At 44.9% G+C, this 23,124-nt stretch overlaps 1 protein-coding gene across 2 annotated transcripts in view; it reads right to left on the bottom strand.

Annotated features, from left to right (window-relative positions):
• The window catches only part of frem1b (Fras1 related extracellular matrix 1b), a 57,842-nt gene extending 34,969 nt beyond the window's left edge, over positions 1–22,873 (bottom strand). The window contains exons 1-19 of one of the 2 annotated variants that reach the window (XM_029706511.1): positions 22,708–22,873; positions 21,981–22,263; positions 20,722–20,788; positions 19,793–20,101; positions 19,493–19,587; positions 18,947–19,206; positions 18,009–18,208; positions 16,546–16,869; positions 16,065–16,173; positions 15,634–15,765; positions 10,411–10,755; positions 9,994–10,136; positions 9,517–9,713; positions 9,123–9,213; positions 8,832–8,999; positions 8,332–8,540; positions 8,090–8,183; positions 6,131–6,383; positions 3,636–3,830 (exon numbers count right to left, since the gene is read on the bottom strand). In XM_029706511.1, the coding sequence (XP_029562371.1) occupies positions 3,636–3,830; positions 6,131–6,383; positions 8,090–8,183; positions 8,332–8,540; positions 8,832–8,999; positions 9,123–9,213; positions 9,517–9,713; positions 9,994–10,136; positions 10,411–10,755; positions 15,634–15,765; positions 16,065–16,173; positions 16,546–16,869; positions 18,009–18,208; positions 18,947–19,206; positions 19,493–19,587; positions 19,793–20,029 (3,052 nt within the window). In that variant the 5' untranslated portion in view covers positions 20,030–20,101; positions 20,722–20,788; positions 21,981–22,263; positions 22,708–22,873. Of the gene's footprint in view, positions 1–3,635; positions 3,831–6,130; positions 6,384–8,089; positions 8,184–8,331; positions 8,541–8,831; positions 9,000–9,122; positions 9,214–9,516; positions 9,714–9,993; positions 10,137–10,410; positions 10,756–15,633; positions 15,766–16,064; positions 16,174–16,389; positions 16,514–16,545; positions 16,870–18,008; positions 18,209–18,946; positions 19,207–19,492; positions 19,588–19,792; positions 20,102–20,721; positions 20,789–21,980; positions 22,264–22,707 lie in introns of those variants that run through there. The other variant, XM_029706512.1, reaches the window with a different exon arrangement.
• Positions 22,874–23,124: the final 251 nt, after the last annotated feature.

The raw sequence follows: 23,124 nt of genomic DNA, 5'->3' as shown, positions 1-23,124 counted from the left end.
TCCCCGCTTCAAAGCAGAGGGCAGGCTGGGAAATTACAGAGCGTGTGTTTACCGGCATTAAGGGGATTGTGATTATCACAAAGTAGTTAAACCTTTACACAACAATAGAACTGAGGTGATGGGGAATCTTGTCTTATTCGATGCACCCAGCTCCCCATAGAGCTGCATTGACAAGACAAAGAAAGATGAGGCGTCTTTGGTATTCCCTTGTTTGCACCTAGATCAGAGGTGTCTAGGCCCCAACGTGGCCTGCGGGTGGTTGGAGTAAAAATACAACTAATAATTAAAAAAAAAATACAAGATGTTGATTTTTGTCTTTTGGGGGGAAAAGGAACTTAATATACTTTCAAATGACTGAAAACAAATGAAAACTACATTTATGCAGTTTCTTGTGGCCTCTAGTCAGGGAGTATCGAAAATTCAGAAAACGATGGATAGACTAGATTTTGTATGTTTTGATGGCGAGGAAATATAGCCAATTTTCAGTGCGGCCCTCCGGACATCGTTGAGGACCGAATGCAGCCCCCAGGGCAAAATTTGTTTGACACCCCTAATCTAGAGCCATATATAGAGTGTGTCTAAATATGTCTCTCTCTGTGTTTCTATAAATGGATCTCTTTAATATGTCTTTATATACAGCTGTTTCTCTCGATATAGAGTGTGGATCTATATAAACTCAGCAAAAAAAGAAACGTCCCATTTTCAGGACCCTGTCTTTCAAAAATAATTCATAAAAATCCAAATAACTTCACAGATCTTCATTGTAAAGGGTTTAAACACTGTTTCCCATGCTTGTTCAATGACCCATAAACAATTAATGAACATGCACCTGTGGAACGGTCTTTAAGACACTAATAGTTTACAGACGGTAGGCAATTAAGGTCACAGTTATGAAAACTTAGGACACTAAAGAGGCCTTTCTACTGACTCTTAAAAAATACCAAAAGAAAGATGCCCAGGGTCCTTGCTCATCTGCGTGAATGTGTCTTAGACATGCTGCAAGGAGGCATGAGGACTGCAGATGTGGCCAGGGCAATAAATTGCAATGTCATTACTGTGAGACACCTAAGACAGCTCTACAGGGAGACAGGACGAACAGCTGATCGCCCTCGCAGTGGCAGACCACGTGTAACAACACCTGCACAGGATTGGTACATCCAAATATCACACCTGCGGGACAGGTACAGGATGGCAACAACAACTGCCCAAGTTACACCAGGAACGCACAATCCCTCCATCGGTGCTCTCAGACTGTCCGCAATAGGCTGAGAGAGGCTGGACTGAGGACTTGTAGGCCTGTTGTAAGGCAGGTCTTCACCAGACACCACCAGCAACAACGTCGCCTGACAGGACTGGCAAAAAGTGCTCTTCACTGACGAGTCGCGGTTTTGTCTCACCCGGGGTGATGGTTGGATTCAAGTTTATCGTTGAAGGAATGAGCGTTACACCGAGGCCTGTACTCTGGAGCGGGATCGACTTGGAGGTGGAGGGTCCATCATGGTCTGGGGCGGTGTATCACAGCATCATCGGACTGAGCTTGCTGTCACTGCAGGCAATCTCAACGCTGTGCGTTACAGGGAGACATCCTCCTCCCTCATGTGGTACCCTTCCTGCAGGCTCATCCTGACATGACCCTCCAGCATGACAATGCCACCAGCCATACTGCTCGCTCTGTGCGTGATTTCCTGTAAGACAGGAATGTCAGTGTTCTGCAATGGCCAGCGAAGAGCCCGGATCTCAATCCCATTGTGCACGTCTGGGACCTGTTGGATCGGAGGGTGAGGGCTAGGGCCATTCCACACAGAAATGTCCGGGAACTTGCAAGTGCCTTGGTTGAAGAGTGGGGTAACATCTCACAGCAAGAACTGGAATATAAGGTGCAGTCCATGAGGAGGAGATGCACTGCAGTACTTAATGCAGCTGGTGGCCACACCAGATACTGACTGTCACGCACAGAACTTTTGATTTTGACCCCTCCTTTGTTCAGGGACACATTATTCAATTTCTGTTAGTCACATGTCTGTGGAACTTGTTCAGTTAATGTCTCAGTTGTTGAATCTTGTTATGTTCATACAAATATTTACACGTTAAGTTTGCTGAAAATAAATGCAGTTGACAGTGAGAGGATGTTTCCTCTTTTTACGAGTTTCTGAGAAATTGTAGCAAATGTATAAAAAAAAATAATTTACATAAGTATTCAGACGCTTTACTCAGTAGTTTGTTGAAGCACCTTTGGCAGCGATTACAGCCTCAAGTCTTCTTGGGTATGACGCTACAAGCTTGGCACACCTGTATTTGAAGAGTTTCTCCCATTCTTCTCTGCAGATCCTCTCAAGCTTTGTCAGGTTGGATGGGGAGCATTGCTGCACAGCTATTTTCAGGTCCCTCCAGACACGTTCAATCGGGTTCAAGTCCGGGCTCTGGCTGGGCCACTCAAGGACATTCAGAGACTTGTCCTGAAGCCACTGCTGCATTGTCTTGGCTGTGTGCTTAGGGTTGTTGCCCTGCTGGAAGGGGAACCTTCGCCCTAGTCTGAGGTCCTGAGCGCTCTGGAGCAGGTTTTCATCAAGGATCTCTCTGTGCTTTGCTCTGTTTATCTTTCCCTCGATCCTGACTTGTCTCCCAGTCCCTGCCGCTGAAAAACATCCCCACAGCATGATGCTGCCACCACCATGCTTCACCGTAGAGACGGTGACAGGTTTCCTCCAGACATGACGCTTGGCTTTAAGGCCAAAGAGTTCAATCTAGGTTTCATCAGACCAGAGAATCTTGTTTCTAATGGTCTGAGAGTCCTTTAGGTGCCTTTTGGCAAACTTCAAGTGGACTGTCATGTGCCTTCTACTAAGGAGTGGCTTCCATCTGGCCACTTTACCTTAAATTCCTGATTGATGGAGTGCAGCAGAGATGGCTGTCCTTCTGGAAAGTTCTCCCATCTCCACAGAGGAACTCTGGGCCTGTCAGAGTGACCATCGGGTTCTTGGTCATCTCCCTGACCAAGGCCCTTCTCCCTCGATTGCTCAGTTAGGCCGGGCGGCCAGCTCTAGGAAGAGTCTTGGTGGTTCCAAACTTCTTTCATTTAAGAATGATGGAGGCCACTGTGTTCTTGGGGACCTCCCAGATCTGTGCCTTGACAAAATCCTGTCTCAGAGCTCTACAGACAATTTGTTTGACCTGATTGGCTTGGTTTTTGACCTGCACTGTCAACTGTGGGACCTTATATAAACAGGTCTGTGCCTTTCGAAATCATGCCTAATCAATTGAATATACCACAGGTGGACTCCAATCAAGTTGTAGAAACATCTCAAGGATCATCAATGGAAACAGGATGCACCTGAGCTCAATTTCGAGTCTCATAGGAAAGGGTCTGAATACTTATGTAAATAAGGTATTCCCGTTTTTTCTATTAACCTGTTTTTGCTTTGTCATTATGGGGTAATGTGTATAGCTTGATGAGTAACATTTTTAATTCAATCAATTTTAGAATAAGGCTGTAACGTAACAAAATGTGGAAAAAGGGAAGGGGTCTGAATACTTTCCGAATGCACTGTATATCTCTATATATGTATCTATTTGAACCTATACCCCAGTATTGTTCCTTTCTGAGATTGAAGTGAAAGTGGGGAAAGGAGGCTTACCCATGGTGATGACTGGGGTCTTGTTATTGACAGGAAGCACCGTCACGTTGAGGTCGTAAACAGGAAGTGTCCCGTGGAGAGGTACGGGTGGTGGCAGGGCGTCTCCATGGCAACAGCTGTCCATGCCCCCTGCTTCTCCGTCCGACACGATGAGAGTGACCGAGTCAGACACGGGACTGGCTCCAATCTCGCCCCCTATTGGTCAGAGGAAAACAGGAAGTTAACATATGTAACAGTGTGTTTACTGGTTGATAGACCCATGAAGGGGATGATTAAGATGCCTTTAGTTGTCAATTGTACACCAAAATTTTACTTCTGCTTCATTTTAACCCCTCCCAAAGACACACATACAGTTGAAGTCGGAAGTTTACATACACTTAGCTTGGAGTCATTAAAACTCGTTTTCTACCACTCCACAAATTTCTTGTTAACAAACTATAGTTTTGGCAAGTCGGTTAGGACATCTACTTTGTGCATAACCCAAGTCATTTTTCCAACAATTGTTTAGACAGATTATTTCTCTTATTAATTCACTGTATCACAATTCCAGTGGGTCAGAAGTTTACATACACTAAGTTGACTGTGCCTTTAAACAGCTTAGAAAATTCCAGAAAATTATGTCATGCATTTAGAAGCTTCTGATAGGCTAATTGACATCATTTGAGTCAATTGGAGGTGTACTTGTGGATGTATTTCAAGGCCTACCTTCAAACTCAGCGCCTCTTTGCTTGACATCATGGGAAAATCAAAAGAAATCAGCCAAGACCTCAGATAAAATATTGTAGATCTCCACAAGTCTGGTTCATCCTTGAGAGCAATTTCCAAACGCCTGAAGGGACCACGTTCATCTGTACAAACAATAGTACGCATGTATAAACACCATGGGACCACGCAGCCGTCATACCGCTCAGGAAGGAGACGCGTTCTGTCCCCTAGAGATGAACATACTTTGGTGCGAAGAGTGCAAATGAATCCCAGAACAACAGCAAAGGACCGTGTGAAGATGCTGGAGGAAACAGGTACAAAGTATGTATATCCACAGTAAAACGAGTCCAATATCGACATAACCTGAAAGGCCGCTCAGCAAGGAAGAAGCCACTGCTCCAAAACCGCCATTAAAAAAAAAACTGACTACGGTTTACAACTGCACATCGGGACAAAGATCGTACTTTTTGGAGAAATGTCCTCTGGTCTGATGAAACAAAAATAGAACTGTTTGGCCATAATGACCATCGTTATGTTTGGAGGAAAAAGGGGAAGGCTTGCAAGCCGATGAACACCATCCCAACCGTGAAGCACGGGGGTGCAGCATCATGTTGTGGGAGTGCTTTGCTGCAGGAGGGACTGGTGCACTTCACAAAATAGATGGCATCATGAGGCAGGAAAATTATGGGGATATATTGAAGCAACATCTCAAGACATCAGTCAGGAAGTTAAAGCTTGGTCGCAAATGGGTCTTCCAAATGAACAACGACCCCAAGCATACTTCCAAAGTTGTAGCAAAATGGCTTAAGGACAACAAAGTCAAGGTATTGGAGTGGCCATCACAAAGCCCTGACCTCAATCCTATATGAAATGTGTGGGCAGAACTGAAAAAGCATGTGCGAGCAAGGAGGACTACAAACCTGACTCAGTTACACCAGCTCTATCAGGAAGAATGGGCCAAAATTCACCAAACCTATTGTGGGAAGCTTGTGGAAGGCCACCCGAAACGTTTGACCCATGTTAAACAATTTAAAGGCATTGCTACCAAATACTAATTGAGTGTATGTAAACTTCTGACCCACTGGGAATGTGATGAAAGAAATAAAAGCTGAAATAAATAATTCTCTCTACTATTATTCTGACATTTCACATTCTTAAAATAAAGTGGTGATCCTAACTGACCTAAGACAGGGAACTTTTACTAGGATTAAATGTCAGGAATTTTGAAAAATGTAGTTTAAATGTATATGTAAACTTCCGACTTCAACTGTACATGTGCAGGTTGGAGGTTGGAGCAGGGGGCTGCCACACTGGGTGCCCGTGGAGCAGTTGTTGTGGGGGGTTAAGTGCTAAGATTTGATACCAGCAACCCTCGAGCTGCCAGCTCACTTCCCACCAGATTTGTCCTGTCAGACCTGGGATTCGAACTTGCAACTCTCTGGTTGCTGGCTTGCCTCTCTAACCTCTAGGAGTCAAAAGTTGAGTTGACTCTCAAACTCTTTCTCTTCTGTTAGAAGGCACTAGGTTAGTTCAGCGTCCATAGCACTTACATATATGCCTCCTGGTTAAACCAGACTGAATGCTACGATCAAACCAGGCTACCTATGGATTGCGCTCATGGAGAAAATGTGCATTTTTAACAAATTGTTTTCCCCAATGATCCACACCTAGCCTGGCCCCATATCTGTTTGTGCTGTCTTGTCGACTCCTATGGTCATTGTCCTATGGTCATTGTCCTAAGGTCATTGGCGAAACAGCACAAACAGACTTGGGATCAAGCTAAACCTCACCTGTGTGTATGTAGTAGATGAGCCCCTGCAGGACGTCCTGTTGGGAGAACTTGTCCACAGTAACCCCCCCTCTCTGCAACTCCCCCCTGGCAGGGGTCCGGGCCAGCATGTAGATTAGCCTGGCATCATCACTGTCTGCGTCCGTGGCAAACAGGTACTCAGCAGTGACCTGAACATGGCCCCCTTCCTCACAGGTCAGCCCCCCACGCAGCCCTGGTCCTAGTTGGGGGGGCTCATCATTCACTGGTAGGATCTGTGTAGGGGGAGGGTGGGAGAAGGCCACAATGGAGCAAGAGAATGATGGCATTCGCACATTCTACATTTCCCATTTTCCTTTCATACCTAGACTACACTACCGTTCAAAAGTTTGGGGTCACTTAGAAATGTCCTTGTTTTCCATGAAAACATACATGAAATTAGCTGCAAAATGAATAAGAAATATAGTCAAAACGTTAACAAGGTTATAAATAATGATTTTTAATTGAAATAATAATTGTGTCCTTCAAACTTTGCTTTCGTCAAAGAATCATTTACAATTACAGCCTTGGAGACCTTTGGCATTGTAGTTGTCAATTTGTTGAGGTAATCTGAATAGATTTCACCCCATGCTTCCTGAAGCACCTCCCACAAGTTGGATTGGCTTGATGGGCACTTCTTATGTAGCATACGGTCAAGCTGCTCCCACAACAGCTCAAAAGGGTTGAGATCCGGTGACTGTGCTGGCCACTCCATTATAGACAGAATTCTAGCTGACAGCTTCTTCTCTAAATAGTTATTGCATAGATAGGAGCTGTGCTTTGGGTCATTGTCCTGTTGTAGGAGGAAATTGGCTCCAATTAAGCGCCGTCCACAGGGTATGGTATGGTGTTGCAAAATGGAGTGATAGCCTTCCTTCTTCAAGATCCCTTTTACCCTGTACACATCTCCCACTTTACCACCACCAAAGCACCCCCAGACCATCACATTGCCTCCACCATGCTTGACAGATGGCATTAAGCACTCCTCCGGCATCTTTTATGCATCTCACGAATGTTCTTCTTTGTGATCCGAACACCTCAAACATAGATTCGTCTGTCCATAACACTTTTTTCCAATCTTCCTCTGTCCAGTGTCTGTGTTCTTTAGCCCATCTTAATCTTTTATTTTTATTGGCCAGTTTGAGATGTGGCTTTTTCTTTGCAACTCTGCCTAGAAGGCCAGCATCCCGGAGTCGCCTCTTCACTGTTGACGTTGAGACTGGTGTTTTGGGGGTACTATTTAATGAAGCTGCCAGTTGACGACTTGTGAGGCGTCTTTTTCTTAAACTAGACGCTCTAATGTACTTGTGCTCTTTCTCAGTTGTGCATCGGGGCCTCCCACTCCTCTTTCTATTCTGGTTACAGCCAGTTTGCGCTGTTCTGTGAAGGGAGTAGTACACAGCATTGTACGAGTTCTTCAGTTTCTTGACAATTTCTCGCATGGAATAGCCTTAATTTCTCAGAACAAGAATAGACTGACGAGTTTCAGAAGAAAGGTCTTTGTTTCTGGCCATTTTGAGCCTGTAATTGAACCCACAAATGCTGATGCTCCAGATACTCAACTAGTCTAAAGAAGGTCAGTTTTATTGCTTCTTAAATCAGGGCAACAGTTTTCAGCTGTGCTAACATAATTGCAAAAGGGTTTTCTAATGATCAATTAGCCTTTTAAAATGATAAACTTGGATTAGCTAACACAACGTGCCATTGGAACACAGGAGTGATGGCTGCTGATAATGGGCCTCAATACGGCTATGTAGATATTCCATAAACATCTGCCGTTTCCAGCTACATAGTCATTTACAACATTAACAATGTCGACACTGCATTTCCGATCAATGAGATGCTTTTTTAATAGACAAAAAAAAATTGCTTTTCATTCAAAAACAAGGACATTTCTAAGTGACCCCAAACTTTTGAACGGTAGTGTATACAGCCTACTCACCTGGACTGGTAAGAACACATGAGCAGAGTTGACACCATCAGTTACTGTTAGACCAACAGTGTCCTCCACAGTCTCAGAGTCATCATGGATGTACCTGCAATGAGACATAATTTTTTTTGTTTTTGTTAAATGGACCCACATAGATTGGGTTGACGTGATTAACCTCAAACGAAACCAAATAATTACACGGGCTGCCTCCCTCTATCGTCTAGCCCCCCTTATCGTGCCACTATATGTCCCACCTGACTCGGAGACCTCGCAGGTCTTGGAGGATGAAGGTGTCACCCTGGCGGAGCTCTCGCCCCTGCAGCTCCAGCTTCCCATGGATGGGCGTAGTCTGCACCCCTACTCTGAGCTTGTCCTCCAAGCTGTCCCCGTCCCGCACCAACAGGTGCTCCTCCGTGAAGAAGGCCCCTCCTCCTTCCTCCACTCTCAGTAGGTTGGTGAACACCTGAGGAGGTCCAGGATAACCAGATAGAAATCGATGGAGGTGGAGATAGAAACAGAGTTGATAGAGTAAGAGAATGGTAACGGATTCGTTTGGTGCAGATACCGAGTGGAATGGATTTTCGCATATGAAATGTTTCAATGTCTATGTCATGGTTCCGTCAATACCAAAGCAGTTCATAAAAGACACTGTTCACCTTCATGACTAGCATTTCTCCTTTTTTTTTCTTCCTCATGTAACATGGTGTTGTTGATAAATATTTTACTTGACCAGAGAACCCCCCCCACCCCCCACCTCAGGAGCCTGGTTGTCCACAGGAGTGACGGTGACGTTGAAGAGCAGGTCAGTGGTGGTTCCCCCGTGGTGGTCACTCACAGAGAACAAAAACTGGACAAACAGCGGCTCTGGACCGATGTCCTCGATGGGGGGCATGTACCCCACCTTCATGTGGTTGACTGCATGCTGACGGACACAACACATGTTGCTGCGTGAGGTTTAGTAATAATAGGCATTTGTAATCAAAATGAATATGCCTGCACACTACATGCATGACAGTGTGTTGGCGCAGTGTATTGGTGAGCGTACCTGGGTGAATGACTTTAACACAGGGACCATTGGGTCTTTCTTCATGGAGTGGGTGCTGTCTGTGTAGAATAGTCGCCCTACATCAGGAAGCCTGCAATCAGGGCCACAAGCACACTCTGTTAGACGGTGCTAATCATTCCCATTTATTTAGGCTTGGGGCGTGATTGTCCTGGTACAAATCCAGCATACAGTGGTATGATTTTCATTTTGAAGAGCATTTTCCCTTTAAACGTCATAAACCTTATGCATTAAACAATACATCTGAAACAATATTTATGAAGCACGCATTGGCCTCAGCTAAGCTGGTGACACAACCACAGTAAAGTCCATGAAGTGAACAACCATGTTGTGACTATGAGAGAGAGAGAGAGAGAGAGAGAGAGAGGTACTGTACCCTGGCCGTGTGGGGCTGAAGCAGGGTGTGGTGATGAAGAAGGAGAGGTCAGTGGCTGGGTGCTCCGTGTCCCTGAAGTGGATGTGACTCTGGGTCAGGTAGACCACGTCAGTCTCCCTCACCGTAACCGAGCGAACGCTGCCAGACACCTCCACCGGGAGCTGGTCTTTGACTGGGAAAACGTGGATCACCACAGTCTGTGATGTGATTGGAGGGCACAGAGGACAGCACAATGCAATATGGACCATTGATGGAAAACGGAACATTTCAGATGAATAGATATTTAAAAGGTGTTGTAATATAGACATATGATCCAACAAATCTTTTTTTTTCAGATAATATTTTGGGCTTTCACTGTATTCACTGTATTCACTGCCTTACCATCGACTTCTAGTTAAAATATCCCCAATTTCAAATATTGCAACGTAACAGTAATGTGCCATATGGAATATCGGGTTTAGATCGTTGCACACTTACGTGTCTGTGGGACAGGTTTGGGGGTTGATGGCTGTCTGAGAGGGTGAAGTCGAAGGTGTCCTCAAAACACTCCTCTCCAGAGTGTCTATAATAGATTAGCCCCATGAACAGATCCCTCTGCAGGAAACTCTTCACTGGCACGCCTATAGGAAATCACAACCCAGTCATCAACATAGACATCGAATGCATAGAATGAGAATTTTCTCAATACAAGATGGTAGATACAGCAGGAGAGCTAACTACCCATCTCGTGTTTAAGGCTAGTCTCATCAGACCTCAACAAACACAATCAATGTAGTTCACACACAGGTTGAACCTAACTTGCTTAAATGCCAATTCTACGGGGTTGGACTATCAGCTACCAGGAAATTATAGCAATTAAGCTTTTCTATACAATTTGTGATGATATCCTATTACCTGGCTGTTGTGGGTGGGCCTTCTTGACCACCTCTCCAGCGCGGGGGAAGGTGAGGAGCTGGTACAGGATGTAGTCATCACTCGAGTCCAGGTCGGAGGCCAGCAGCATGTACTCTTCCACCAGCAACTCGCCGCCCTCCTGCACTTCCAGTGCCACGTTGTTGATAAGGAACGGCGCCGTGTCATCCTTGGGCAGGATGTTGATGGGGAACTTGTGGCGGATGCTGTGGCGCCCGTCTGTGATGCGGAAGACAATGTGGTCGCGGGTGGTGTCGCTGTCCGAGTGATGGTAGACAACCACACCCTCTTGTAGGTCCCGTATCCAGAACATAAAGCCTTTGCCACCTGGGAGGAGATGCGAGTTCGAATGAATGAATTGGAAAGGTGACTTTTCTTTGGAGGATTTATTCATTTATGTAGGCTAGTGAGATTCAAATCGACTGATTTTGGAATGTATTTAACCCTTGTTTAAATGTTTATTACAAATTTCTGGTCACTATAGTGTGTAGTATGTCCTCATGGTAACACTTTCTTTAATGCCCAGTGTCACAACACGTTATGACATGGTCATAATCATGTCATAATATTTCCTAACAGCTGACATAACTTGTCATAACCTGTCATAATATGGTCATAACACTCATGACCCATATATATACACGTGGTGACATATATTGCGTTATTTTATGGCTGGTTATGACATCTCCAGTTAAAGTCGGACGTTTACATACACATTAGCCAAATACATTTAAACAAAGTTTTTCACAATTCCTGACATTTAATTTTAGTAAAAATTCCTGTCTTAGCTCAGTTAGGATCACCACTTTATTTTAAGAATGTGAAATGTCAGAAAAATAGTAGAGAGAATGATTTATTTCAGCTTTTATTTATTTCGCCACATTCCCAGTGGGTCAGAAGTTTACATACACTCAATTAGTATTTGGTAGCATTGCCTTTAAATTTAAGTTGGGTCAAACGTTTCAGGAGGTCCTCCACAAGCTTCCCACAACAAGTTGGGTGAATTTTGGCCCATTCCTCCTGACAGAGCTGGTCTAACTGAGTCAGGTTTCTAGGCCTCCTTGTTTGCACATGCTTTTTCAGTTCTGCCCACACATTTTCTATAGGATTGAGGTCAGGGCTTTGTGATGGCCACTCCAATACCTTGATTTTGTTGTCCTTAAGCCATTTTGCCACAACTTTGGAAGTATGCTTGGGGTCATTGTCCATTTGGAAGACCCATTTGCGACCAAGGTTTAACTTTCTGACTGATGTCTTGAGATGTTGCTTCAATATATCACCATCATTTTCCTGCCTCATGATGCCATCTATTTTGTGAAGTGCACCAGTCCCTCCTGCAGCAAAGCACCCCCACAACATGATGCTGCCACCCCCGTGCTTCACGGTTGGGATGGTGTTCTTCGGCTTGCAAGCCTCCCCCTTTTTCCTCCAAACATAACGATGGTCAAACAGTTCTATTTTTGTTTCATCAAAAAGTACGATCTTTGTCCCCATGTGCAGTTGCAAACCGTAGTCTGGCTTTATTATGGCGGTTTTGGAGCAGTGGCTTCTTCCTTGCTGAGCGGCCTTTCAGGTTATGTTGATATAGGACTCGTTTACCTGTGGATAGAGATACTTTTGTACCTGTTTCCTCCAGCATCTTCACAAGGTCCTTTGCTGTAGTTCTGGGATTAATTTGCACTTTTCGCACCAAAGTACATTCATCTCTAGGAGACAGAACACGTCTCCTTCCTGAGCGGTATGACGGCTGCGTGGTCCCATGGTGTTACCTTCAGGTGTTTGGAAATTGCTCCCAAGGATGAACCAGACTTGTGGAGGTCTACAATTTTGTTTCTGAGGTCTTGGCTGATTTCTTTTGATTTTCCCATGATGTCAAGCAAAGAGGCACTGAGTTTGAAGGTAGGCCTTGAAATACATCCACAGACTCAAATGATGTCAATTAGCCTATCAGAAGCTTCTAAAGCCATGACTTCATTTTCTGCAATTTTCCAAGCTGTTTAAAAGCGCAGTCAACTTAGTGTATGTACACTTCTGACCCACTGGAATTGTGATACATTGAGTTATAAGTGAAATAATCTGTCTGTAAACAATTGTTGGAAAAATTACTTGTGTCATGCACAAAGTAGATGTCCTAACCGACTTTCCAAAACTATAGTTTGTTAACAAGAAATGTGTGGAGTGGTTGAAAAATGCGTTTTAATGACTCCAACCTAAGTGTATATAAACTTCCGACTTCAACTGTATATATATATATATATGATTTTCCCATGATGTCAAGCAAAGAGGCACTGCATTTCAAGGTAGGCCTTGAAATACATCCACAGGTACACCTCCAATTGACTCAAGGGATGTCAATTAGCTTATCGGAAGCTTCTAAAGCCATGACATAATTTTCTGGAATTTTCCAAGCTGTTTAAAGGCACAGTCAACTTAGTGTATTTAATTTTCTGACGCACTGGATACAGATTATTTCAATTATAATTCACTGTATGTAAACAATTGTTGGAAAAATGACTTGTGTCATGCACAAAGTAGATGTCCTAACCGACTTGCCAAAACTATAGTTTGTTAACAAGAAATGGAGTGGTTAAAAAACGAGTTTAATAACTCCAACCTAAGTGTATGTAAACTTCCCACTTCAACTGTACATAAGAGTGTCAAAACCCACATTTATTCAAATGTGTTTTTTCCCTGCCAAGAAGTTTCCTTTCATTTGAAAGTTTGTTTCCTAAGTTCTGTGTTGTTGTAATTCATTATTTACAGTCATCTTTTTTTTCATCATATTTTAAATAACTTGCAGAAAATACACTTTATGACACCATCATATCTGCTCCTGAAATCTGCTCCTGAAATCTGCTCCTGCATTCATCCCAGTCATCAGCAACAGTGCATTGGGCTAGGTGCATGTCTGACATCAATTTGTTCCGCAATTACAATGATAATTTAGTATGGTTAATTTCATAAAATGTTAAATAACAAACATACTGTTGACAGGTAGGCTACGGTGTAATGGAATGTTTTGCTTGTGTGGTAGGTTCTGGGGGTTTTGACACTCTTATGTAGGTGTCATAACCAGTCATAATATAATGCAATATATGTCACAACAGGTCTAAATATAATGGTCATGACAGTGTTATGACCATATTATGACTGGTTATGTCAGCTGTTATGACATGGTCATGACAGTGTTATGACCATATTATGACAGGTTATGTCAGCTGTTATGACATGGTTATGACTGTGTCGTAACATGTTATGACGCTGGGTCTCACGTAAAGTGTTACCGGTGGCATGTACTGTAAGTTAACCCCACTACAGCATAATAAGGCTAACCATACAGTACATCAGGAAATTGGTCACTTGGATATTTGACATGGTGTTATGAGAAAAACCCTAAGGTGGACATCCCCCACTCTTGCCAAAGCCACTTCATGTTTTCATTTATTAATGATTTCTCACAAATAAGCAGTTTTTTTAATGTTGGATGCATATTGTCATTTGGAAATAACAAGTTTTGCTTTTGCCTAAAGGCACTACGCGCTGGCTCAGGCTTTTCCCTGTCGCTGAAAAACAGAGAGGGAAAGATGGCGTCCTTCCCAGGCTAGCGTGCTGTGGCGGCTGCCCAACGCGACGATGGCCCACTCCTGCTTGCCAGGGAGACAGAAGGGCAAGGTCACAAGACAGATTGAGTGATGAATGGTCGCGCATGAAACCTCATTAGCAGCAACTTTACTGCGGGGGAAATGGGGGAAACGGCTACAAGTCCAATGGAGAAACAACTTGGTAATTGGGCCCAAAGGTGGCAGTGGGCAGCAGGCCCAAAAACAAAACAAAAAACACAGGTTCCCAAGTCGGAGGACAGTGTGGAGTATGAAGGAACAGTCAGGCAGCTTTCCATTTGGCTGAAGGCGTTGGACCAAACGTGCTCTGACACTCCCCAGCGTCGACGTCCCGAGTCGGAGGTCAAGGGTGAGCAATTCCCTCTGCCCGCCAAGTCCTCCAGAGACACTGTGTATTGGTGGGCCAGAACTCTCACTGAACTGAGTGGAGCCATGAAGAAAATTAGCAAACAGGTTCTGATAAGGGAGAACGGGAGCCAAAACTTTTGGTTCCGTTTTTTGTCCTCGCTCTCTATATATCAGTATGAAAACGACCCTCCCCCATCCAAATAACAACAACGTAAACAGCAATTAAAGTGATAGTGGGATGGGTGTGGGTGGGACGGTTGTTTGAGCAGGTGCTGCTGTTCATCGGATGGCCCTACAGGAGGGAATGGGATGGAGTCAGTGGCCGATGGGAACTGAAGTTAGTCCAAACTGGAAACTACCAAACTGAAAGAAATGACCAGCTCAGCCTCTCTGTAAGGGACTAGCCTTCTACACAGCCCAGATTGACAGAGTAAAATTGTCCCTTATGAGGGGTTCAAAACAATAACCAAAGCCACTCAGTCGTACGCGTCACCACTGTAACCTCAATAAAACCACACAAAGCATTTGCGCTTCTCTCTCACTGTCCAAAGTAGCCATGAAAGGTTACGTCCCTAGCCTTGTCTGTCGTCTTCTCTCTCTCTTAAAAAAAAAAAACAGGTCTGCGCTTGGGACAGCGCATCTGCTCTTTGTGCACAGTGGCATGAAATGACATAAGTCTCCCCAATCTGCTTCACTCAGGGCCTGTGCAAACAAAGGCCTGTCTCCCCGTGCGCTGGAGTGGAAGGACAGACGCCGGCACGCTGAAGACAGCTTTGTGTGCGAGGGCCCCTGGCGAAAGTGGCGACGGCCCATTTTACACCTGATTAGGAAACACATGCAGGCCACCTCACATATGCTGCAGGAGCCGCGCCGCCGTCCCCAACGGATGGGAAACACATGGAAGCAAAAGGGCGGAAAAGGGCAGGCGTTCCTGGGAATCTTCAGGGTGGCACTCCAGATACCAGCACAGAATTCCAAGGAAGGGTTAAAAAATGTGTAATTATTTTCCTGAATGCTCTGTGATAAGGAAGTGCATTAACGATTCAACAAATGTTTTGGTTGTGCATTCTTTTACTTTGTAGTGTGACATTTTGTCATTTACTTTGAATAGTGACAATGTCTAGTTTTCTTGTCTCATTTTCCATATGTGTCATATCAAGACAGTTCTATGTTACAGTTCTATCTGCAATGTTCTGAAGGTTTCACCTAACTGAACCCACCCCATCTGGCCTCTCACCTCTGACACTGAGTCGTCCATGCAGAGGTCCGTCCACGGCCACCAGGTAGACAGCGTCAATGTTGTCACTGTCCACGATCTGGAGATCCTCCCAGGTGATTGGCCGAGACTGACCCTCCAACAGATCCAACCCTGCCAGGATAGGTTAGTATCAACATCCTGTCTTTATCAGTGTATTTTTGATTTTATTGATTTGATTTATTTGACCGTTTAAAAAACGTAATTCAGCCACACAAGTGGATAAACTGAATGAACACCTTGTTCCCACCGTGGACTCAATGTACTGATATGTCGAACATTCCACTATATACCACATACAGTAGCCTACAATACCAGACATAAATACAAGCTCCTCAATGGGTTTGCATCATTCAATCTCTTATGATGGCAATTGTTTTGCAATTCAATGTGATGTTTTGATGTGAAGATACCCATGTTCCACGAGACTCTGGGTGCGTTTGTCTCTGCTGCTCTGATGGAGAAGTGAACCATAATGGGTGGGCTGGCTACATAGGAACCGTCAATAGCCTGGAACTCAACCTGCAGGAAATAGAATAAATATAGCATTAGTTTAATATTACTTTCCCACTCGTTCTACAGCTACAATCTCTCTAAATGTGACTTTGAAGATGAGAAAGGCACTGGAAAGCATTTTTCATTAACGAGCATGCCAGCTCAGTAGAAGCTTGGCTCGGCTCGACTTGCCTTAGCTTGGGTCAGTGGTGTGAAAAGAGCTCTATTGCTCCACCTCAGTACCTCATAGTTCCTCCTCCCTGTATGACTACTATTGGGCGGCACTGGAAAGCATTTTTCATTAACGAGCAGGCCAGCTCAGTAGAAGCTTGGCTCGGCTCGACTTGCCTTAGCTTGGCTCAGTGGTGTGAAAAGAGCTCTATTGCTCCACCTCAGTACCTCATAGTTCCTCCTCCCTGTATGACTACTATTGGGCGGCTGGTAGGCTATCTTCATCTCGTGTAGGTCCTGCCAGATGAAGGAGTGGCAGGTTTTGGTGTGGTCGTCCAGGTGGGCGATGTAGCCCTGGGCGGGGGGCTTTGTCACGTTGAACACCAGGCGCTCCTGGGGGGTCTCTCCGTCCTTGGCGTCCAGCGCGGCCGTGGTCAGGGGGGTGAGGATGAACTGGTCCACCTCCAGGATGAAGGAGGCCATGAAGGCGGCCTGCGGAGGCTGGTTCTGCATGGCCCCATGGATCAGCACGGGCAGCCACACAGCCTCCGTCTGGGGGACAGGCAGAGGTTAGCGGCCTTGAATAGGTTAAATACACCTTTCTTTTCGAATGAGATACTACTTAAAGCTGGGTTTGAAGGGGGAAATAGTGCCACTGGTCGCCACAGGCACATTTGTTATTGTTTTTGTTTTGTTGACAAAACGGAGGTGAGCAGCGTCATTAATATCTTATATTCTGAGAACATGGCAGCCGTGTTCTGTGGATGTTTGGTAGGACGTTGATGGAATATTCTCCTAACCCATAGAAAACTGGACACAGGGATGTTGTTGCAACCTTCCCATGAAACATGTCTAGAACATTAATATAGAATATTCTGAGAACATGGTAACCACGTTCTGGGTCATTTCTGTTTGACATTAAGTGAATGGGTCTCTTGGAAACGGTCCTTACACGTTACTGACCTGATGAGATTCTTAAGAGAACGTTCTCTAAAGTTGTGGGAAAGTTTGTTGTTAGATGTGAAACAACTCATCCCGTTCAGCATTGTGGTCTGTATCATCCAATCACAGAGCAGATACAAGTCACGTGACCACGGGACTCATTCGCTAAATATATGTATCTCCCGCCCCCCTTAGTGACTGTTGTTAGTCAAGCATGAGCCAAAACAATGGATTCTACCACAACTACACAAAGAATTGCCACAAGGAATTGAATTATATCCCTAAAATAAACCATGAGATCTGTTAGCGAACAGATGGTGGCACTCGATAGCACTGTCACAGGCGCAAGCTGAACTTTTAGGTCCTGTTAGAACAGACCCAGGGCCTGTTTCTGCGGGCCAATCTTTTTTCTTGAGCGAATGGTTGTGGGGACAGAACATAATTATAAATAAAAATACAAATTTGTACACTGCAAATTGTCTGCAAGAAGCCCAAAACAGATATAGTATTTGACAAAAACATAATCATTTTAAACCTCCATTACATTATGATTTAAGCGTGGGAATACTTGGGAAAAGATTTCCTAAATTAAAATAGCTTGGAGCTGATTTCCTGGTGATTTTTACAGTGTTTTCTGTCCAACAGTGAAAATTCGCAAATAAAATCAGCCGCGGGATGAATTTGGCTCACGGGCTGACTATTGGGGGAGCCCTGCCATACAGTATGTTACAGTTACAGTAGTCTCTTACCTCCAGCAGTGCTCTGGAGGCCTGGTCCCGTAGCTCCACTCTGATAGGGATGTAGTCAATCTCCGGAGAGGGGGGACTCAGGTGCTGGTACTTCAGAGCCAAGCTGAGAAACTCGTGGCAGGTGGCTTTGAGGAAACGCACCTCCTTGGTGCCATGGAGGCAGGGCTTGTTTCCTGGACAAGGGTCTCCGGTTTGTCTGCCTTGGGTGAATGATCGTTGGGAGACGTATGTCAATCAATGGAGGTTTACCTGAGGCTTGTTAAATATACAGAGCAACTACGGAGAAGAATCAAAGAGAGTGGCTTTGCAAAATTACGTTCAACACAAGGGACAAAAAAGTGAGTGACAGTGTTTGATTCCTTTGCTGTAAAATGTTCAGTAGTATCAATTATCTGGCAGGACAAAAGCTCCCAGATGTAATGCCATACGGATGTAGGATCTTAATTTGAGCCAGTTTGCTACAGCAGGAAAATAATCCTGCAGCAACGGGAAATGTGAATTATTATGTGGATTATAATTAATGGATATTTTTGTAGGGGTTGATGCATTTTTCAAATCTGCCATTTTGTTAATACATTTTAGGAAATTACAACCTTCAGCTGCCTTTTTAAACCTTAAATACACTACAAGTTTTAAAGGTCCTGCATTACAGGAAAGCTCCTGCAACACGGTGATCAAATTACGATCCTACATCTGTAATGCCAGTCTGGATCTAGGCCAAATAATTATACAACAACTAAATCACTGCGTCTATAAGACTGCATTGATAATAGGCCTACTGATCCAAATTCTGCATCGGATCGTCCATCCCTGCCACGAGGGAACTGGGATTCAAACTCATATTCACAGCAACACAACATACTCACGAAGCACCTTCAATATCATTGCATTTCCAACGTGTTGACCAGTAGCGGGATATGGAAGATGCCATGCTTTACCTTTCCTCAGACCAGGGTCCTCCTCGGTCACCAGCTGCCCCAGGGAGGGTACACTGGTCTCTGGGGTGAGCAGCCGCACGGTGCAGGCCACGTCGGGCTGACTGCGGATGCTAAGGACGCCGCCGTCGATGGCGTTGGACAGGCCGTAGAACTGGGGGACCACCAGGGGAGTGCTGCCCAGCTCTACCAGGCTGCTCCCAGGTTCCACCACAATCATCCTCAACACCACCGTCTCCACCAAGGTGTCGGAGTCTGTGAACCTGAAATTAGTTGGAGCACACTCACCTCGACTACTTTTGAGATCTGAAAACATATTATGACAAACTTTGAATTTGGAGTGCAATGAATAAAACTAAAAGAGCACCGTGTCTCAATGCCTTCCTGCTGGGACCTCACTTTTTTGTTTAAGCCCAGCACTACCACTCCTAATTGAACACAAACAACATCTACTTTCTAGCCCTGATTCCATTCATCTCAGTTAACGAAGTGTGACGTGTGCTAAAGGCATTATAAATAAAGTTGGAATTTGAATGTGTGTGGTCCTACCTGTATACTCTCAACATGACTGTGTCTTCCTCCAGCAGGGGACTACCATTATGGATGTACTTCACTTCATCAGGCAGGAAATGGCAGTCAAACACCTGCAACAAAATCAGCCACGACACCGTTACACTTCACATAACTAGACAGCAACACACTGATATAGAGCACGCACAGCCACACAGTAGAATACCCTGTCAAAATAGCTACACATTCTAATAAGAAGCAGAAACAAAATGGCCGCTTTGCTTAAGATTTGCTTACATTTGACATCATTGAAAAGTAACACGGACTAGATCCTCTCACCTGAGGAGTGAGTTTCCCTACTCTCTGAGTCACCGGCTCATTGAGCACCACCTCCACCTTACAGTCTGATGTCTGGTCCACGTTGAACTGCAGCTCCTTGTCTGTCACAAACACAGACCTCCCCCGGCCAACCTGGACCCCTGAGTTCACCTGCACCAGACTCTGCTGGGCGCAGGCATGTGGTAGAACAGCCATCAGGATCAACAACATCCAGGAATGGACCCCGGCCACCGCCATTTTGGCTCAATGTCTGTTGGTTTGTTTTCTGTGGCAGGCGCTCAGAGCTGTATCAGGTGTTTTGATGGAGGCCTGAGAAAGGGTTTTATCACAAAACAATGAGACAGATATTTCACCGGATGTATAAATGTGAAGCATCCGATTGGCGTTTCCACTCACTACCAAATATGGTAATGAGAGGAAGCCCAGTGGCCGGCAGTGGGGGAAGATGGAGCGAGATGGACTGCAATGGCCGACATTCTGCAAATTTTCTCATTGATGAAACATTTGATCTCTATACAGTTTTCTGTTTCCAAAACTAAAATCTGTAACAAACAGAGTGGACTGTGTTTTTAAGACTTCATCCTTTGTCAAAGTTCCCAAAAAATGGCATTGTTTAGAAGGAGTACATGGGCGAATTGAGTTATGGCACACACGCACTTCACAGAGTAGGCGTTCCTAAACAGAAATATGCAAATAAATTCTAGAACGAACCAATAGGATCTAACTAGCTAGTGCTTGGCTCTACCCACCTCCTTGCTTGTTCTGCCCGCTATGATTAATTTGCTCCCATTGGAAACGACAGGCTCTAGTCTATCTTGGGTTATTTATACAAATCTTTGGTTTTACGGTGGGGCTTGATGTATAGGAGGCACACAATGGACTCTGCACAATCAGGCAGATTCTCTAGTCTTTCAATGTCTCTCAGATACCTTTAAGACGATTGTCTCAGCAATGGCCGACTTTCTTGTTCCATCTCCATCTAATAGTCAGCAAAACCTGAAAGAAAAAGATGAAACAAACTCTCCAACATAAAGTCTGTCTATAATCAGCCAGCAGTCAAACGCAGCCAGTAGTCTACTCTACAGGCGACTCGCTCCGGAAACGCCTTCATCCTCCATTTCACTTCAAAACAAGCCCCCATTGCAGGAAACAAGGGGTTAATCTGTGTGACCCCAGAGAGGTGCTGGAAATGGCATCGGGGGGCGGGAGGATCAAAGGGGGGGAGCCCGCGTGTGTCACTTCCCATTCTGCCAGACGTAGTACGTTACATCGTTAGCGTAGTGAAGGCTAGCAGCCTTTCATCTATCAGCCAGACAAAGGTAGGCTAGGACCATAGAATTAGAATGACTAGAGAGTCTATTTCTATGCTAGACTCAATTGCTAGACTTTGAGCAGAGACAATCAGCACAGTAAAGAGAAAGAGTAGAAAGATTGCTGGTCGGCTAGAATATGTCTGTTAACATTTCGCCAGCTGTTTCTATTGTCCGCAGTTAGTCACTGTAGCTAAATCGAAAACATATTTGTTTAGTTGGGCAATTGTTAGGCAAGCTAACAATGTAGCATACCTCCTCATAGCCCTCTAGGAAGAAAAAATGAAATGTATCTGGATATTTCTAAGAAGACACCTAGGCTAATTTATCGGGTGTGTGGTAGATTCCTCCAGTTTCATTACTGAGAGGGAGACAAATTAATAAAGTAGATCAACACTTATCATTTTCTCTGCCTATCTACGTGCACTTAACATTAACATGACATTTAATAACAACTGGTTAACTTGAAGGGGGGTCCAGGATTTTACAACTTAATGTAAGCACAGCGGAAATGGAAAGGTTTGTGTTCCTGTGTGGATGTCTGTGTTACTGCAGCAGTTAATGTCTAAACCATACATCCTTAGAGCAGAGTCATTAATGAAGAGTGGCGTGGCATTGTGCAACGACTTTTCCGTGCTCAAGAGACGGCAAAACCCTCCAGAGAACGTTTGCAGTAAACCTCCACTGCTCTAATTGTTAGTCGTAAGTGTTAAAGAAGCAGAAAAAAAGAGAGAGAGAATTAAAGAGAGCAATTCCTACTTTTACCGAAACTGGCCAGGAGGTAAGGCTATTATCATAGTGCGACAAAGTGCTGGAAGTGTGTGCGTGTGCGTGTGTGTGTGTGTGTGTGTGTGATGCATGCAGCAGTTGGCACATACCTGCAGTTGGAGCTGTCCTAAAGGTCCCTTCTCCGACACCATCTGCACACGCTCAGAGAGGAGGGATCCTGTCAACTCACACACAAACACACACACACACACACACACACACACTCACAACCCTCCTGAAACCACTCCGTCACTGGGAAAACTCTGGCATCCCAACACAAAAAAAGGACCACAGCCGAGACAAAACACAGTGGAAAGACCTGTGAGATAGTGAGAACAAAAGCACACACTCACAGGGTTCTCCACGTCTGTTAGATGTCGTCTTCCTGCCAGACTGTTGGGAAGCACACAAAGAGAGTGAAAGAGAGGGAAAGAAAGAGGGAGAGAGGGAGAAGGGGAAAGGGAAGGGGGAGAGGGAAAAACTGCTTAACCTCAAAAACACAGGAAATGTGCGGAGCAGTTCCAAGAGTTTTACTTCTCTATCGCTCTCTCCTGCACTCACAATCCCAGATGTTCTTATTCCCCAAAGAAGACAAACCTCAGACCCCACTGCAGTCAAAGAGTGCAGGGAGAAAGAGAGAGCGAGAGAGAGAGGGGGAGAAGGTGAAAGAGAGAGGGGGAGTGAGCGGAGGAGAAAGAGAGAGAGAGAAAGAGGGAGAGCGAGAGACGGCGAGAAAGGAGAAAGAGAGGCCTTGATTTGGTTAGAAAAAAACTGTAGTTCTTCTGAAAGAGGGAAGAGCCAATAGCTTAGAAGTAAAAAGGTTTTTGTTGAGCCAACCTGTTTGCTGTGAAGCAGTAGCTTTGATGTTTTATGGCATCACAGGCATCCTGGAAGGAGACTGGTGCTGCACAGAAAAGGAAAACAAAGGAACAGAAACACAAAGGGTTTTCAGGAATCACACACTTTCTCTCCTTCTCCAGTTTCCACACACACCAATACTCTGCCTCGTTCTTGTTCAACTCTTTCTTTTTCACTCTTAAATGCGCGAGCGGGCACACACACACACACACACACACACACACACACACACACACACACACACACACACACACACACACACACACACACACACACACACACACACACACACACACACACACACACACACACACACACACACGCCCCAGGCTGACCTGTGGGACAAAGACATACCTCTCCCCTGCTGGGCTGCCTTTCTCAGTTGAATGAGGGGAG

The sequence above is a fragment of the Salmo trutta genome, chromosome 22, assembly GCF_901001165.1.
Source record: "Salmo trutta chromosome 22, fSalTru1.1, whole genome shotgun sequence".
Taxonomy (NCBI): domain Eukaryota; kingdom Metazoa; phylum Chordata; class Actinopteri; order Salmoniformes; family Salmonidae; genus Salmo; species Salmo trutta.
This window is presented reverse-complemented; position numbering and strand designations above follow the sequence as displayed.